We start from the raw sequence: 18203 nt of genomic DNA on the forward strand, positions 1-18203 counted from the left end.
GGGTGCACAGTTACTGTTTGGGATGATAAAAAGCTTTGAGAAATGGAGAGTCGTGATGGTCACACAACATGGCGAATATAGTTCATATCTCTGAATTGCACAAGAAAGTAATGAAAAGAGTAAATATCTGTTGTGTGTATTTTCATAATTAAAAATTACTAGCGAAAAATGGAAATTATGTTTAAGAAGTTGCACTCACACAAATCTCTTTTCCATCTTTATATGTGTTACCTTATTCTAACTCATCGCCATCACTAAAAATTGACAGTGATTTTATTATCTTTTTCCTGTAGGTTCCACATGTAAATGAGATACAGCATTTGCCTTTCTGTGTAGGCCTTATTTCTCTCAGGGTCATGCCCTGCAGGTTCGTCCATGTTGTCACAAATGACAAGACTTTCTCTGGAAAGGCTCAGGGGATAGACTTCCTTTATGCAACATGGTGCCCCGCAGCCCCTCTACTGCATGGATCACGGGCAACCCCGATGTGGTAAGAGAGGAGAGGACACAGTCCGTTTTTCTGGGCTCCAGAAACCAGCCACAAGGCTACCCGTGGGCCCTGATGGTGTCAGCTGTAGGAACCTCACGACTGTAAAATCTCCCAAGCAGACTGAGAATTTTGCTGCAATGGTGGCACTCCCCCCTTTCCCTCACAAGCCCCACGGAGAAGTTTGCTGACTGGCACACACAGTTTCTCCCAGGGGCAGTCACCTTCTCCCGACATCACAAATGAGGGGCAGGTACCCAGCCAGTGGGCCAGGCCAGCTCTGTGTCTGTGATTCCGTAGTGTCTCCACGCTGGGACACAGAGCTACTCAGTCAGCCTGAGGACAGGAGCCTGGAGGGAAGGGAGGGCCTCTGCTCTGACTCCTAGAGGAACTCAGGCCATGCAGTAGAGGACTGTCTGCCTCGCGGATGGTCTGTAGACTCTGACCAGAAATCTAAGGCAAGTTGATGGACCCTTGTGAAGACAAAAAAAGCGAAATCCACAGGCTCTAATTTTTACGTGTGAATCACAAGGCAAAATTTCTGCATCATTATCACTTTTTTGTTGTCTTTGGTTTGCTTCATTGTTGTTGTTCTTTGTCTTTCTTTGTTTTCCTATTTTCCGGAGAGTTCACACAGGTTTGTTTGATAGGAAACTGGGAAGAAGGACATTCAGATGCAGTAGCTACACCCAAGTATAGTAACTGTGCATTCAATTTACATTAGACTTCAGAGACTCAGACTACAGTGGCCTAAGCAGACTGGGTATTTGTCCCACTTCCCCATGTGTCTGTGTCACTGTGATCAGCACTACTGGGCCAGATTGCACAGTAGTAGTCAGCTTCGTCCTCAGGCTGCAGCCCAGAGATGAGCAAAACCCCTGCATTGGCCGAGGCATCTTTGGATCCAGGGAAGCGGGTGGGGACCCCAGGTCCCAACTGTGTACTGGAGTCTGAGTAGTAGTACAGGAGATACCGGGGAGGGCTCCCTGGATTCTGTTGGTACCAGTATATGCTATGGCTTCCAACATTGATGTCCCTGCTCAGAGTGCAGGTGAGTCTGGCTGTTGTTCCCAGAGATGCAGAGAGGGAGGCTGGCTGAGTCACGACAGGCTGGGACAGGGAACCTGCAAACACAGACACAGCAGAGGGAAGAGAAGGAACAGCACACATGGGATTAGGGAGCTGAGCCACAGGGGTTTCACTCTGGCTGCAGGCCCACCCTGGGACACTGGGTCCTGTCCCTACCTGTGCAGTGGCAGAGGAGCACGGCGAGGACGGGGATCCAGGCCATGGTGACACACACCCTTCCTAGACCACAGAGCCGGGGCTGGGCTGCCCTGGGCCTCTCTTATCCCCAGTTCACAGAGCTCAAAAGGAGGGGCTGCTCATGCAAATGGGACCCACCCCTGCTGCTTGCCCCTGTGCACTTAGAGGTCTGCAGCCCCTTGACAGGAAGACTGTGTGATGCACTAGTTTCCCCCTGGGTGGGCCTGGAAGAAGCAGATGCTGGGATCACATACAGGCCCAGGTTCAGGGACTCCTCCAGGAACAGCGAGGACACACCTGCCCTGTCCCCACTGGAAACAAGGGGTCCAGCCCTGGGGCTTTCTGTCCTGGAGGGCTACTCGGCAGGGAGCCCCCATCCTGCAGAAAGTCCCAGACCTTGTCACCGTGCCCCCTGCTGGTGCCTGGGTGAACCTCTCCTTTCCCAATGCAGGCTTCCCTGGTGCCTGTGTTTCCACCACCTGAGAGTGACCCTCCAGGGAAAGAGAAAGGCCCTGCTGTACATCAGGTATCGTCCATGGATGGGGTCTGATGAGACGGACACATGCAGTCCTGACTCAGTACAACCTGTGAACCACTATGGAGTTGAGGACAAGACACACGGAAGAGGCAATAGAAACCATCTGTCCCAATGATACAGCTCAGAAGATGCATGCTGGCTCTGGGTGCCGGATGTGGACAGGAGCTCACCTAGGGGACACACACTCACACAGGAGGACACGTAACGTGGGCATGCCGGGTCCCTCCAGAGCAGGGGAGACAAGACACAGCAAACCCTGATGAGGGTGCTGCAAGTGTGGGGACAGAGCAGGGCTGGGCATCCAGCAGGGACCACTGCAAGGCCATCTTGTGACCTCACCTCCATGTTCTGGGAGACTTGCAATCCTGTCTGTGCAAATCATCAAGAGCACCTGCTAGACACAAGGAGAGGGAACCTGCCAGCTGAGGGATTGGGGGAGCACCAGTGCCGTCTGGTGGACACGGGATGCACAGTGACCCAGGGCTCGGAGCTGGGGCCTGGGTCCCTGCCCCTCATCCCCCCTGCTCACTGTTGCAGACTCTTCACGGTGGATTCTGACACTAACACATATGCATGGAAGTTTCATCCATGTGTTTTGTGGCTGATAACTCATGTCTTTCTCCTGCGTCCTATTCCATGTGTGGACATACAGATATTGTTTACCCATTCTAAAGGATGCTTTGGTCACTTTCGAGTCTTGGCAATCATAAATAAGAAAGCAACAAACATTTAGGTGCATATTCTAGTTGCACACAAGAACCTCATTTAGAGTAAGCTGTAGGACTGTTCTTTTTGCATTATATCATTAAGGCTTTGTTTGCCGTAGAAAACACTGCCAAGGAATCTTCCCAAGGGATGGGGCTTTTCGCACTCCCACCAGCAGTGAATGAGAGTTCCTGCTGCCCCACATCCTCGGTAGTATTGGTGCTGTCACTGTATTGAACTTTAGCCATAGTCATCGGAGGCCTCTGGTACGTCCTTGTTCAATTTGTAATACCACAATGACATATGAAGTTGGAAATCACTTTGCATGTGTGATAGTCATTTTGTCTATCTTCCTTGTTAAAGGACCTGTTCAGATCTGCTCATTGGGAAGGCACTGCCCAGCACCAGGGAATTCAGGAGCTCAGCAACGGCTCTATGTCAGCAAAAAGGGAGAAAGTGAGTGTGGAGTCTGACACAGGACTCGATCCCAACACCCTGGGATCATGACCTGAGCTGAAATCAAAGAGTTGGACGCTCAACCAACTGAGCCACCCAGTTGACCCTCAACAGCTTATTTTTAAGTAATGTCTGTACCTAAAGTGGGGCTTGAACTCACGAACCCAAGGTCAAGAGTTGCATGCTCTAACCACTGAGACAGCCAGGCTCTTCTTCACTGAGTCATTTGTAACTCTGAACACGCTAGTTTGCCTTCGAAAATATGAACACAGGGTGAATAAGGACCACTCTGAAGACATAACTGAAGGAAGGGTTATGGCACTCTCAGGTCATCTTATTCCCGGACAACAAATAATCTTTTGGAAGATCTGACAACAAAAGTCACTCCTGGAACCTCTTGACAGGGGATGCCACCAGGTCTAGAGAGTGGAGGGAGAATTTCTCTCACTTCCCTATGGATCTAAAGCACTGTGTAAGCATTGGTACTATCTTGGCATATATGACACTAAGAGTCACTTCCTTGTACACTGGATCCCAGAGACGTCAGAACATATGCATTGGTCAAAACATCTTTGGATCCAGAAAACGACAGGGCACTGGGATCTCTGGTGTGGTATTTGACCCTGCCTTGAATCACAGGAGATACCGCCGAGGGTTCCATGGCTTCTACTGGCACCATTATGCATATTTCTTAAAACAACAATGATGTCACTTCTCAGGGTGAAAATGAGTCTATTAGATTCTTCAGAGATGCGGACAAGGAGGGTGTCTGAGCCAGCATGGGCTGGCAGAAAGAACTTACAAACACAGACACTCATGGGTGATGGGGCAGGGATGGAGGTGAAGCTGCTTGGAGGTCTGATCCAAAGGTGTGGACATAGGCTCAGAGGCTGCTTTGGGTCACCGAGGACGGTCCTTACCTGTGCAGTAAGGAGAGAACACAGGAGAAGAGGTTACACCATGGTGGTCACAGTCCTACTGAGAACCCATGGCTGGAGCTGGGCTGTCCCAGGCATTTCTTATCTCCTTCAGTGGCCTCTGGGACATGCGGTTGTACTTAGGGTTGCATTTTCTTTCTTGATAGTATCTTTGGGTGTACAAAAATAGGAACTTTTGAGAAGCCCAATTGATGATCACCACCCCCCCTTTCTTTGGTGTTTCTTATGATATCCTATGTGAAGAATCTCTTCCCAAGCTCAAAAATCATGGGGATTTCCCTCTTGCTTTCTTCTATGATCTTTATAGTTTTAGCTCTAAAATTTAGATCTTTGATCCATTTTACATCCATTTTTGTTTATAGTATGTGGTAGGGGTTTAACTTAATTCTTTTGTCTGTGGATAGCTAGTTGGTCCAGCAACATTGGTTGGAGTGACCTTTTTTTCAGACTACATTCTCTGAGAACCCTTTTGAAAATCAATTGACCATAGATGAATGATTTCTTTATGGCCTCTGGGATATGTTTCATTTATCTCTGTCTGTCCATAGACCGGTACCGCATTGGTCTTGACTGTAGCTTCGTAAGTTAGTTTTGTGACTTTTGAAATCTAAAAAAAAATTTTTTTATGTTTATATATTTTTGAGAGAGAGACAGATGGACACAGAGTGTGAGCTGAGGAGGAGCAGAAAGAGAGGGAGACACAGAATCCGAAGCAGGCTCCAGGCTCCGAGCTTTCAGCACAGAGCCCAATGCGGGGCTCAAACCACCAGCTGTGAGAACATGACCTGAGTAGAAGTTGGACGCCCAACCAACTGAGCCACCCAGGTGCCCCAGTGAGTTTTGAAATCTAGAGTTGTCAGTCCTGAAAATGTGTTCTTCTTCAGGATTTTTTGGATGTTCTGAGTCCCTGCAATTCCACAGAAATTTTAAGATCATCTTTTCTTAGAGTGCAAAATAGACATTTGGACATTTGATAGGGATTGCATGTAATCTACCAACTGCTACGGAGAGTATAGCTTCCTAACAATTGTAGTTCTTTATTTGTTTTGCAAGGTAAATAAGATAAAATAATAAAACGTTCATACTAACCATCTCTTTATCTACTTTTGTCTTAGTACAGAAACACTATAAACATAAATATGGGCCCATTAGTAAACTTGGGTTGTTCTTTATTTAAATATTTTATTATGTTTCTAGAAATTGTGAAATGTACTCATAAAGTTGCTAATCTGAAGAATACTGGCATAGCAAACAGTTCACAGTTGCTTCCTATTTAATTTTCACTAGAAAACTGAGGTATCTAGAGTTAGGAATTCTAACAAATATAATTTAGACGACTAACAATAAGAAGGAAAATGACTATGTGTTCCAGGAAAGGAAGACATGTGTTTTTTGGGGGAAAAAGTATGAAGAAGGGAATACATTTTGTGTTGAAGGAGAAGAAAAGTAATTTTGTCCTAACATTGACTTTATGGATCCAATGCAGCTTCTTGGAAGTATCAGCCTGCCACCTGCTTACAGAGTTCCCAGGAACTCTTCCAGCGCGTCAAGCAGGACATTTTCTGGAAGGTGCAGGAAACTTGGGATATACTGGGACCCTGAGCACAGAGAAATTACCCACCTCTGTAGGCGTTGCAGGCTAAGTCTGCTGGCAGGTTTTTGGCACCAGTTTGGCTGGACTTTTGGCCTGCAGGGGTTGCTAAATGTTCACCGTAGAGCTTTCTTATAAAAGTCCCAGCAAAGCAGGTTTTAAAGAGTGTATACGGTCAACAGTTATTTTGCTGTAGTTAGGTAAATAATCATCACACCAGGTTCTTTTTGAAACCACACTTATTTGGCAAACAAATGAATGTCCATTTGGCTGTAAGGAGTAAAAACAAGGGTGGTCGTAGAGGAAAAAAGTTTTTTTCAATAAACACATGGGTAAATACTCGATTCTAATCCTGTTCATTAAAACCTGGACTAGAACCTGATTTCCATAGCTTCCCACAATGTCTGGCTATAAGTCTCAAACCTAACATTTTGACTTGTGTCCCACCAACTGAGCTGGACTAACACTGCCCTTTTCCCAGGATTCGTGCAAAGTAAATCTGAACAACTTCAGAGAAAGTTGATGTAACTCCACAGCAGCTCACACAGAGGCAGTCTTCATGTTCTTCCTCTCCTTCCCTTCCCCATCCTCAGCCCCTGATTCCTTCCCATCATGAGGCCCCTGACCTTCCCCACCCTCCACCTCTCATCCGGAGCCCCAAACCTGACTATGGCTCATCCACAGCCCCTGCCAAGTCACACCTTCTTGCTCCCCTGCTAATCCTTCCTTATCTGTGCACAACTGGGATGCCATTTCTGGGCATCGGGTATGGGGTTCACTATCAAACTCTACAGTGGTCGAGCTCTAACCCCAAAGACCTCACCACTCCTCAAGATCCTGGGACACAACCTTCCTTTACAACACGTTTAGGTTCTGTGTCCTCTCTCTTCTCCCAGACACTGTCAACTCCCTGAACACGGGGACCCTTCCTGTCACGTCCACATGGGTCCCACATCCCTAGAGTCATTTGTGGCACATGCTAGGTGTTCAGGAAGTGCTGTGGATGCACATTATCTGGGCAGTAGGGTATCAACACTCAGACACACCTGGACTCTTTGTTCCTGGCTCTGTCCTGACCTGTCACAGACTCTGTCCCCAGGACAGCTGGCCCCTGACACGAAGGAATTTCTCCTCGGAAGGAGAATCTCCTACAATGTGTTCCTGCCGAGGACAGGCTTGGGGGCCTGAAGTTAATAGAATATGGATCATTTGCTAACCAAAGTTCCTTGAAATTGTTCTCAGACTACAGTTTACACCAAACGAAGGAAGCAGCTGACTTGGCCAAAGAGGGAAGGCTGCAAGAGGACCCCTATTGATGGGGAAACAGCAGATTTTTGTCTCACTTCCCCAAAGGACTGGGCATTGCATAAGCAATGAGTTTCTTGTCCCACACTGAGCCATGATAATCAGCCTCGTCATCTGCCTGGAGCCCAGTGATGGTCAAGGAGCCTGTGTTGCCAGACCCGGAGCCAGAGAACCGGTCTGGACACCCCACAGGCCAAGTGTGCTCATGGAGAATGGCTTTAGGGGTCATTTCTGGGAGCTATTGGTACCAAAACACACAATAACCGGCCCCAATGTTGGCTGGGCTTCCAGTGCAGGAAATGGTAAGTGTCTGGCCCAGGGACCCAGACACTGAAGATGGCTGAACCAGCACAGACTGGGCCAAAGACCCTGGAAGAAGAGACAGAGAGGATGAGGCTGGGGTCTAGAGACAAGAGGAGGAAGCAGGGCCCCTTCCCCTGTCTCTGCATCCAGTCACCGGTGCAGCGAGCAAGTAGGATGAGGAGGAGAGAGAACCAGGCCACGGTGGGGGTCATCACCTTTCCTGCCCTGTGTGACCCCACTGCTGAGCAGATCTTCCCTAATCCCTCCTTCCCCTCTTCATCCTCTGAGAGAGGGAGGGCCCATCCATGCATGAGACCCCCAGCTCTCTGACCCTTCACAGGCCCCGGTTGGTTCCTCATCCTGAGGAGGACAGGGGTGGACAGGGCAGGGGCTGTGTGGGGCCAGGGGGTGGAGAGGTCCCAGATGGGAGCACTGAGCAGAAGGCAAAGGCAGTGCCAGGTGGCAGATCCCAAGAGTCAATAACCCTGACCCCTCAGAACCAGGCCCTGAGTGACCCCTAGTGTCCAGTCACAGACACACCATTGTGTGACATGGTGACCAGAGCCCATCAGAGAGACAGCTCCAGCCTCCCCACTGCTCCCTTGCTCATTCATGGTCAAGACTGAGCTGGTATCTCTGGCACACACTCCTTTGAGATCATGATCAAGCTCAGAACAGTGACAGGTCTCCATGGACAGGTGTTCCCTTCCGTCCAGGAGGCTGGCCGTTCCTCTTATGGGATTCCTCCCTGGTCCCTGGAACTCCCCTTCCACACCTGTTCACACAGCCCTGAGGAGTTGGGGAGCAGTCCTTTCCGGGTTGTGTAGAAGCCCTCGTTTGTTCCTAGAAGGGTTAAGCCCTAAAAAACTCGGTCATCTGTCACCATTTCCACCAGCTTAGAAACAGTCCTCCGCACACTGTGGGCACGGATTCCCTCCTATTATCTGTTCTGCAAGCACATAGACCCAACTCTGCAAGAGCCCTGCCAAGTGAGGCTGTGTGTGGAATTAACCTCAGAGCACAAAGGGCAAACCTGCAGGAAGTTCTAGGAGGGAAGGAGTGACAGCTGTAGGTGTTCTGACAGGGACCTGTTGGCAGACTTTATGTGTTAATCACCTATTAGACAACGGTTACCTTAAAATGAATGTGTGTCATTTTTTCCAAAAACTCAGCTCCGAAAGAGTGATTTAAACTCAGTGACAGTGTCAATGGGAAGGTACAGGTTCAATTGCGAGTGTGTTTCCCCGGACCCATGTTTCTGGCAGACAGAATATGATTTAAAATAGTGGTTGCCAAATGCGTGAAAACATAATGGAAAAGACGTGACTTTTAGTTCTTGGTTGAAGAGGGGCCAATACCTTGCTTAAATCACTTGATTCATTTTTATTATTATTATTATTTTAATAACAATTCTGCATATTAGGTCTGGTCTAACAGGTAAAGTAGGAAAGCCCAACATGGTGCCCTGGGAAACACCATGAGGAGCCTGTTCCAGTGAACTTCACACTGATCTCTCTGGTGGAATGAACAAACACAGAGTTTGCTGCATGGAACGATGAGGGGTCAGCCTCCTCTCAGGGTGGGTAAAGCAATAGTCCCTGTGTCTTGTGTTCACCATGTTCAGGATAGAAAAATTGCTCAGTCAGCCGCCGCTGATTAGAGGAATGATTCCACTAGCTGAGGCCAATTTGACCGAGAAAATTCTTTCAAAGATCCCATATTGACTCAGCTGAGGTGGAGATAAGGGGCACTGTGTCTCTGAGGTCACAGGCCCTGTAGCCCTGACTTGAGACAGACGTTTCAGCAGAGGCCTATCCTGGCTGGAGGTGTCACTGGAGTGTCTGGGGGTGACAGTCCAGCCCTGAGAGGATGCAGAGTGTGCCTCGTGTCCCCGTGGGCCTTGAGCTCCAAGGGAGCAGCACTGAGGCTGCTGTCCCAGAATCAATGCGCTGATCAGCTTCAGGCGCTACCTGGAGCCCAGACATGGTTGGGGGCTCAGCCGCCCATGGGGACAGAGACTCACCCACGGATCCCTGAGCATCAGCCTCATCCCAGGAGAGCAGGTGTTCAAAGCAAGTCCTGCCCTGCTGATGGGACTCCAGTGACACTCGCTGTCACTGGGTTTCCTGCTCATGGGGATTCTGTTTCCTCGATTGTGACGCTGATGAAGGCTGGGTGAGCACAGGTTGACAATGACTCCTGGGGAGACAGAGGAACCTGGAAAGTGTCAGGTCCAGGACACTATACACTAGCTCATGCTGGACAAAGCAGGAAAGAGTATCCAATGGGAAGAAGTGTCTTCAACAAATGGTGTGGAGTAAACTGGACAGCAACGTGCAGAAGAACGACTGCACCACTTTCTTACCCCATAATCCAAAATGAACTCAAAATAGATGAAAGACCCACGGGTGAGACAGGGAACCGTCAAAATCCAAGAGAAGCACGCAGACAGCAACCTTTGACCTCGGCCATAGCAAATTCTTACTGGAACTGCAGGACACAAGGGCAGGCTTCCCCTCGATGAGCCACTCGGCATGAAGTTTTTTTTATTATTATTTTTTTTAATTTTTTTTTAACATTTATTTATTTTTGAGACAGAGAGAGAGCATGAACGGGGGAGGGGCAGAGAGAGAGGGAGACACAGAATCGGAAGCAGGCTCCAGGCTCTGAGCCATCAGCCCAGAGCCCGACGCGGGGCTTGAACTCACGGACCGCGAGATCATGACCTGAGCGGAAGTCGGACGCTTAACCGACTGAGCCACCCAGGCGCCCCTATTTATTATTTTTTAAAAATGTTTGTGTGTTTATTTACTTTTGAGACAGAGAGCAACAGAGCATGAGTCGGGGAGGGGCAGAGAGAGAGGGAGACACAGAATCTGAAGCAGCTTCCAGGCTCCGAGCTGTCAGCACAAAGCCCCATGCAGGGCTCGATCCCAGGAACCGGGAGACCATGACCCGAACAGAAATAGACACTTAATGACTGAGCCACCGAGGCTCCCTGGGATGAAGATTATTTTGAGTTAAAAAGCAGTCAAGGTCCACACACACAGGAAAAGCTCTTCATGTCTCTTCAACTGAATAAAAAATTCAGTACGAGCACCTGCTCTGGGAAGCCAGCTGGCACCACAGACAACTGCACTAGGAAATGGACATGGTGGGGGGGACCGTGGTGGGGGAGGGGCGGCCAGCAGGGCCTGTTTGGTCACAGTCCTCTGTGTCCCATCATTTCCCAGGGGCCCTGCACACATTGTTTTCCCAACATCTACTCTATTCTTCTTCAGTCCGTGATGTGCATTTCTTTGCATTGAATACTAGACCCCTACCTCCTTCCATGTAATTCAGAAAAACATAGATCTCATTTTGCCTGCGTGTCTTTTGACTTTCTAGGTCTCCGTTGATTCCCAAATGTTCTCTATTAAATTTCTTGTGTGTCACTTCAACCTCCTCAAGGACAGGTCTCACCATAGAGGACTCTCCCCTACAGGAGCCTCCACAGAAGCTTCTCAAAAAAAGAGGCTCGGAGACAAGGACTGTGGACCCAGGGGTTTTGGTCTCACTTCCTCGTTATCTGTGTCACTGTGAGTAATGGTAGCTGCTCCCACTGCCATAACTTGTAGCACAGTAATAGTCAGCCTCGTCCTCAGGCTGCGGCCCAGAGATGAGCAGAAGCCCTGCATTGGCCGAGGCATCTTTGGACCCAGAGAAGCGGCTGGGGACCCCAGGGCCCTGGTGCTTATTTGAGTCTGAGTAGAACCTCAGTAGATACCGGGGAGAGGTCCCTTGTTTCTGCTGGTACCAGTATATGTGGTAGCCGCCAACGTTGTAGCCACTGCTCAGGGTGCAGGTGAGTCTGGCTGTTGTTCCCGGAGATGCAGACAGGGAGGACGGCTGGGTCAGCACAGGCTGGGACAGGGAAACTGCAAACACAGACATTCGTCAGTGATGGAACCTGAAATGCAGGCAAAATGTCCCAGGATGCTGAGCATGGCAAGCACCCTTTGAGATCCCCCTGTGCCCCTGAGGCCAGCCCCTACCTGTCCATTGAGACAGAAGCATGAGGACTAGAAGAGTCCAAGCCATGGTGACATAGACCATAGTACCCACACTGGGCTGGGCTGCCCCGGGCCTCCTTTTCTCCTCCACCCTCTGCCACAGGAGGAGCTGTCCATGCAAATGAAGTCCATCTACTGACTGCCCAGCCCCTCCCTGAGCCCTGGTGCTTCAGCCCAGCTGAAGAACACACCCTGGGGACGATGGAGGTTGGCTTCACCACTGGGGAGAACCCTGGGAGGAAGCACCTGCATGCACAACGCACAGGTCCCTGCTCGGGGGACCTTGCCACACCAGAAGGGACACACGTGCCGACTTCCCATGGGGGAGCCCAGAGCCCAGTCCCCAGGCCCAGGTTCTGAGCAGTTGTGAAGACACCACAGGGTACTCCCACAGCGCCCCCTTTTGACTGACAGGCACATACCTCACTGTGTCCAACAGCCCTGAGAGCCCAGCTGGTTTCCTCAGCTCTGTTTGTTCACACATCCTTGGGCTGAATCATGGCCAACGTGATCCCATAATACTGCCCTTGATGACTGCAGTGTTTTGCATGCTCAGAAGGAGTCCTGGTCTCTGTGAGTTGCAAACATTACCTCCCGTTAGTGGTAAGTTGCTGACATCTGGCAGAAGATGCTGCAGGCATCACATCCCTGCACTGGTGTGCGATGTAGCATCTGTAAACCTTGGGAATGTTTTTCAGCTCCTATGCAATGTAGCAATGGATGCCAACGAATGTCCAATAAATTGGGTTTTGTTTTAATCTGCGATTTTTTAGCTCATTTATTGGCTAAGTGATTTATCAAGGAAAGGGAAAACAATGAATTTATCTTTGATGAAGTCCAATGTATCAGTTTTTTTTATGGCTTGTGCTAATGGGGTCTTATCTAAACATGTTTATACAAACCCTAGAGCCTGACGACTTTTTCCATTCTTATGTTCACAACTGTATACTTTACAATTATGTTAATAATCCTTTTAGTGAATTTTTTTATGGAGTGAGAGTTTTCGGTGAGATTCATTTCTCTCGATGGACATCCAGTGGTTCTGTGGACATTTGTTCAAAGGCCATCCTTCCTCCTCTGAAAGGCTTCTGCAACCTTGTCAGTAAGGTTTTCTTATCCATAAGTATCCATAAGTATTTCTTATCCATGCTTTTGTGAGTTTGGTTCTGAGTTTTCTGTTCTGTTCCTTTGGCCACTGTGTCTACCTTTCATCCACACCACTCTGTCTTGTGATAGGAATTGAATTACACTTCTCTACAAATTGGGAAGAATTGTCATCTCTACTATATTGACTCTTCTAATCCTTAAACACAACATATCCCTCCACGGTTTGGGATCCATTTTGATCACATTTCCCAGCATTGTCGAGATTTCAGCATCCATGTCCTGTACATGTTTTGTTAAATATTCACCCAAATACTTCATCATGGAGTGGTTTGAAGTGTTATTTTTACCTTGTTTTTCAAAAGTTTATTGCTCGTATAGACGCAACTAAATGATCTTTCTACGTTGATCTTGTGTTCCGCCACCTTCCCGAAATTGCTTATTACCCTTTGAATTCATATATTTACATACATATTCATAGCTCCCTTTGAATTTTTCCCGTATATCATCCTCTGGCCTGAAAATAGGGACAATTGGCTCTTGTTCTCCTTAGTCTGTATGCCTCTCATTGTTTGACTTGCCTTATGGTTTGGTCAGGCACATCCAGTCCTATGGCTAACAGTAGTGTTGAGACTGGACATGATGACCTTGGTTGCCACCCTGGGGGAAAAGCTTTCAGAGCTTCACCTCAGTGTGTGTTAGCTGTGGTGTTTCATCATTTTCTTTACCAAGCTGAGGATGTGCTCCTCTATTTTCATTCTCTGAGAAATGTTGTCTTTTTCATTCATTCATTCATTCATTCATTCACTCATTCATTCTCATTCTTTGTCATGAATAGGTTTTGCATTGTGTGAAATGCTTTTTCTGTATTGATTGATAAGACCAGGTTTTTTTTTAAATAATTTTTAAAATTCAGTGTATTCATTTATTTACTTAGAGAATGATAGCTTGAGCTGGGGATGGGGAGAGAGAAGAGGAGAGAAAGGATCTCAAGCAGGTTCCATGTTGTCAGCGTGGAGCCCCATGGAGCACTTGACCTCAGGAACCCTGAGATCATGACCTGAGCTGAAATCAAGAGTCCTATGCTTAACTGAGACAATCTGGTGCTCCAGGATTTTTTCTTATTTGGCCTGTTAATATTGGAGATTACATTGACTGATTGTTTAATATAAAACTGGCCTTGCATCCCCACAATACACCCCATTTCATCGTTGTGTGTATTTCTTGTGATACATGTATATAACTGAATACTGTTTTTTTAGTATTTTCTTTGAAATAGTTTTCTGCTTATTTGTGTGACATATTCCATTTTTGTCTGTTTTGTGCTAGGGTGCTATTGACACCAGCTACTGAATGACAATCGTAGAAAGAATCATTTCTGGGGCACCAGGATGGCACAGAGTACTGTTCATGATTTCTGCACACGTTGTGGTCTCACGGTTCATGGCATCGAGCCCATCAGAGGGTTCTGTGCTGACAGTGCAGAATCTGCTTGGGTTTCTCTCTCTCTTCCCCTCTTTCTTTCTCTGTCTCTCTCTCTCTCTCAAAAACAAACTTAAAAAAAAAAACAAAGAATTCTTACCTTAACCCAATTCAGCATATAGATCCACAAGCAAGGAATATCTATTCATTCATTCCAGTTTTCTCTAATTTCTCTTACGATGCTTTGTAGTTTTCCATATACAAGGCTTTCAATTTTTCCAAAATACATCCTTAAGAATTGCATAATTATATCACTATAAATGGAACTGCTTTAATTTTTATATATTGATGGTTTATTGCCTCTATATCGACTACCATTTATCTCCTCATTCTGTTTTCGTAACCTGAGGGCCAGAATTGAAGCAATCAGACCCAAACCATCTGCGACTGAGCCCTAGAGCTGATTGGGAATCAACACCTTTTGTTCTCGGACATCTCCACTGAATATTTTTTTTTATCTCTCAGCAACAAAGTTTGCCTTTGAAAACATGAACACGGTGAGAATGGGTCATCAGTCTAAAAATATAACTGAAGGAAAGGATATGACAGTGTCACATCATCTGTCTCTGGGACAACGGAGAGTCTGTTGAAGATCTGAGCACAGAAGTCACCCCCTGAGCCACCTGAAGGGTAACATCACCAGACCCAGAGGGTGAAGGGAGATTTTGTCTCACTTCCCAATGGGACTGACGCACTACATAAGCATTAGCACTATCGTGGCATATGAGACAGTAATAGTCAGCTTCTCCTCATGCTGGAGTCCAGAGATATCAGAAAACCTGAACTGGTCAAAGCATCTTTGGATCCGGAAAATGATAGGAGACCCAAGATCCCTGGAGTGCATCTGACTCTGATTTGGATCTCAGCAGAAACCAGGGATGGCTCTTTGCCTTCTGCCAGTGCCTATATATGGTGTCACTTCTCAGGGTGCAGATGTGGGTCAGCACCGGCTGGGAAAGGTTTGCTTCTTCCAAACACAGACACTCCTGTGTAATGGGGCAGGGATGGAGGTGAAGCTGCTTGGGGGTCTGATCCAAAGGGGTTGACAGAGGGACAGGGGACTCCCCAGTTGTCCGAGAACTGGAAGGGAATGTGAGGGATCTACATGCAGCTGTATGTTCTGTCCATTTTCCTCCCAAGGGATGGACCCTGGAGATAGGAAACTACAGCAAGATCACTTCTAGTTTCCTCTGAAATCCTAACATGGAGATGGAGGTCAGACCTGAAGAGCCAGAGGTAGAGACTGAGGGTCTGAGGGACACGGGAACAGATGAGAAAGAGGAGGGAGGGTTTGGGGGGTGTTGGCAGGGAGAGTCTGCAGGATCTGGTCCAGATTCACAATAGCTGGTTCAGACAGAGGGCACTTTGACTATGACTAGGGTTATTGTCCATATATCACCTGTGGGTACCTCAGTAGTGACACAAAGCCCTTTAAGGACCACATGGTGACACTGATGTGTGGATGAATGTTTGCTGGGCAGCACGTTCAGGTGCAGCCACAGTATTTTTTTCTGTGCCTCTTCTCCAGACCCCGTGGGGACGTGCGGTTGGCCTCTGTTATGTCAACTGTCAGTGTCTTCCCGGGATGCCCAATTTTTTCTCACATTACATTCAAACATGAGCATTTCTATTTTCCCTGTTCAAGGAAAGATCTTTCAGCAGAAGAATCCCATGTGCATGTGTCTCCAGGTAAGTTTCATACTGAAAAGATGCTCGGAATCATGATCTTTGTGCACAGGTATTTTCTCTCGCTTGCTCGCTATCTGAGATGCTGTGAGCAATGAAAGCCGCTCCCACTGCCATGAGCTGTAGCACAGTAACAGTCAGCCTCGTCCCCAGGCTGCGACCCAGAGAGGAGCAGAAGCCCTGCCTTGGCCAAGGCATCTTTGGATCCCGCGAAGAGGCTGGGCACCCTGGAGTCTTCTCCATTCTGAGTCTCCCCCTTAAAATTTCTTGCAGGATTTGTTTAGTGGTCACAAATTCCTTTAGCTTCTGTTTCCCTGTTAACTCTTTATCTCTCCTTACATTCTGAATGACAGCCTTCCCGGAGGAAAGATTCTTGGCTACATATTTTTCCCATTCAGCCCATTGAGTATATCCTGACACTCCTTTCTGGCCTTCCAAATCTCTGTGGACAGATCTGCTGCGACCTTGATCTGTCTTCCCTTAGAGGTTAAGGACCTTGTCCCCCATGCTGCTTTCATGACTCTCAGTTTTTCTGTGTATTTTGTGAATTTAGCTATGATATGCCTTGGTAATGGTCATTATTTGTTGAATCTAATTTGTGCTCTCTGTCCTTTTGGATTTTGATGTCTGTACCTTCCCTAGATTAGGGAACTTTTCAGCTATAATTTGCTCACATATATGTTCTCCCCCTTTTTCTCTCTCTTCGTCTTCTGGGACGCCCATGATATGAACGTATTCCTCTTAGTAAGTCCCTGAGTTCTCTAAATCCTGTATTGTGATCTTTTGCCTTTGTTTTTCTCTTTTTTTCGGCATTATTATTTTCCAGAATTTTATCTTCCATAACACTGATTGTGCTCTGTTTCATCCATCCTCACTGTCATGGCATCCATTCAAGATTGCATCTCAGTTGCAGCATTTCCAACTTGGGCTTGACTAGATTTTAGTTCTCTTGTCTCTGCAAAAAGGGATTCTCAGTGGTCTACTATGTTTTTTTCAACCTCAGCTAGTATTCTTATAATCATGGTTTTAAATTCTAATTTAGACATCTTACTTATATCTGTGTTGATTACATCCCTGCACATCATTTCTCCTTTTACGTTCTTTTGGGGTGATTTTCTCCATCTTGTCACTTTGGGGAAAAATAATAATAAATTAAAATTAAAAATTAGAATTAAACAAATTTTTAAAAATAAGCAAAGAAAGCAAGCTAGATGCTAGATGTGTTTTCGTTTGCTTGATAAGAGATACTTGATGGAAAAGAGAAAAAAGAGAAAAGAAAAACAGTTTAAAAATTTACAATATTTTTTAAAAATTGAAATTATACAAAATGAAGAAAATAAAATAGGGTAAAAAGTTTTGCTCTTTTTTTATCCAAGAAAGAAAAGAAATAAAAACAACAAAAACTGGAGCAAACGAAAGAACAAACGAACAAGCAAACAAAATGAAATTGAAAGAAGCTAGATCCCGTTTCTCCTAGAACTGAAACTTTGTAGCACAATATGGTCCCCAGATTCAGCCCATGGAAGGGGTTTGCCTTGTTCTGGGGGATGTGCCCAGAGGTTGCAGATGGATAGGGCTCTGTGTAATGGCTCCATTCTCCATTTGGTGGTGCTGTTTCGCTCACTGGGGTGGGTAAGTGTGGGTCTGCTACAGGCTAAAATGGCTGCATCCTGCCCTCTAGTCTCCTGAGCAGAAAAATTTCACACCCTCTTGGATGCGCACCCTGTCACCTCTCCTTTGTCTCAGGCTTCTGTCCATTCCCCACCTTTACACTGTCTGCGTTTATTTATTTATTTTGAGAGAGCGAGACAGAGTGTGAGCGGGGGAAGGGCAGAGAGAGAGATGGAGACACAGAATTGGAAGCAGGCGCTAGGCTCTCAGCTGTCAGTACAGAGCCTGATATGGGGTCGAACCCATGAACCATGAGATCATCACCTGAGCCAACGTGGGAATGCTTAACCAACTGAGCCACCCAGCTCCCCAGAGCTTAGGTCTTCAAAGCATTTAGAGCACTCAGCACTTCAAGAAGACACATGTGTTAGTATAAATTGGTCGTGGAATAATTTAGATTGATACTAGGTAATCTGTCAATCTCAGGAAAACTTCCATGAAAGAAGGTATACTGTAAAGCACCCCTCAGTTCCCAACCCCATGCCACATCCCTCCTAGGGATTAGTGTGGCTGCAAGAAACCAAGGCCTCGCCAGAATAAACGAATAATAATAATAATTATAAACAGATGTGGATTTCTCTTTCATCTTGTATGACCTTAATATCTTGGCTTTATGACT

At 46.9% G+C, this 18203-nt stretch overlaps 1 long non-coding RNA gene and 3 gene segments (V, D, J or C); all 4 read right to left on the reverse strand.

Moving 5' to 3' along the window:
- LOC123587586 overlaps positions 1-18203 on the reverse strand; it is a 1001573-nt gene that overhangs the window by 897553 nt on the left and 85817 nt on the right.
- LOC123588341 lies at positions 1238-1860 on the reverse strand. The segment is given in 2 exon segments: positions 1238-1611; positions 1733-1860. Coding segments are annotated over 2 exon segments (420 nt in total).
- Positions 4171-7628, reverse strand: LOC123587617. Its single transcript, XR_006707417.1, has 2 exons — positions 7551-7628; positions 4171-4372 (listed from the first exon to the last, which is right to left on the reverse strand). It is a non-coding gene; the product is annotated as an uncharacterized LOC123587617 (long non-coding RNA).
- Positions 10870-11751, reverse strand: LOC123587597. The segment is given in 2 exon segments: positions 10870-11506; positions 11624-11751. Coding segments are annotated over 2 exon segments (405 nt in total).

The sequence above is a fragment of the Leopardus geoffroyi genome, chromosome D3 (assembly GCF_018350155.1).
Source record: "Leopardus geoffroyi isolate Oge1 chromosome D3, O.geoffroyi_Oge1_pat1.0, whole genome shotgun sequence".
NCBI lineage: Eukaryota > Metazoa > Chordata > Mammalia > Carnivora > Felidae > Leopardus > Leopardus geoffroyi.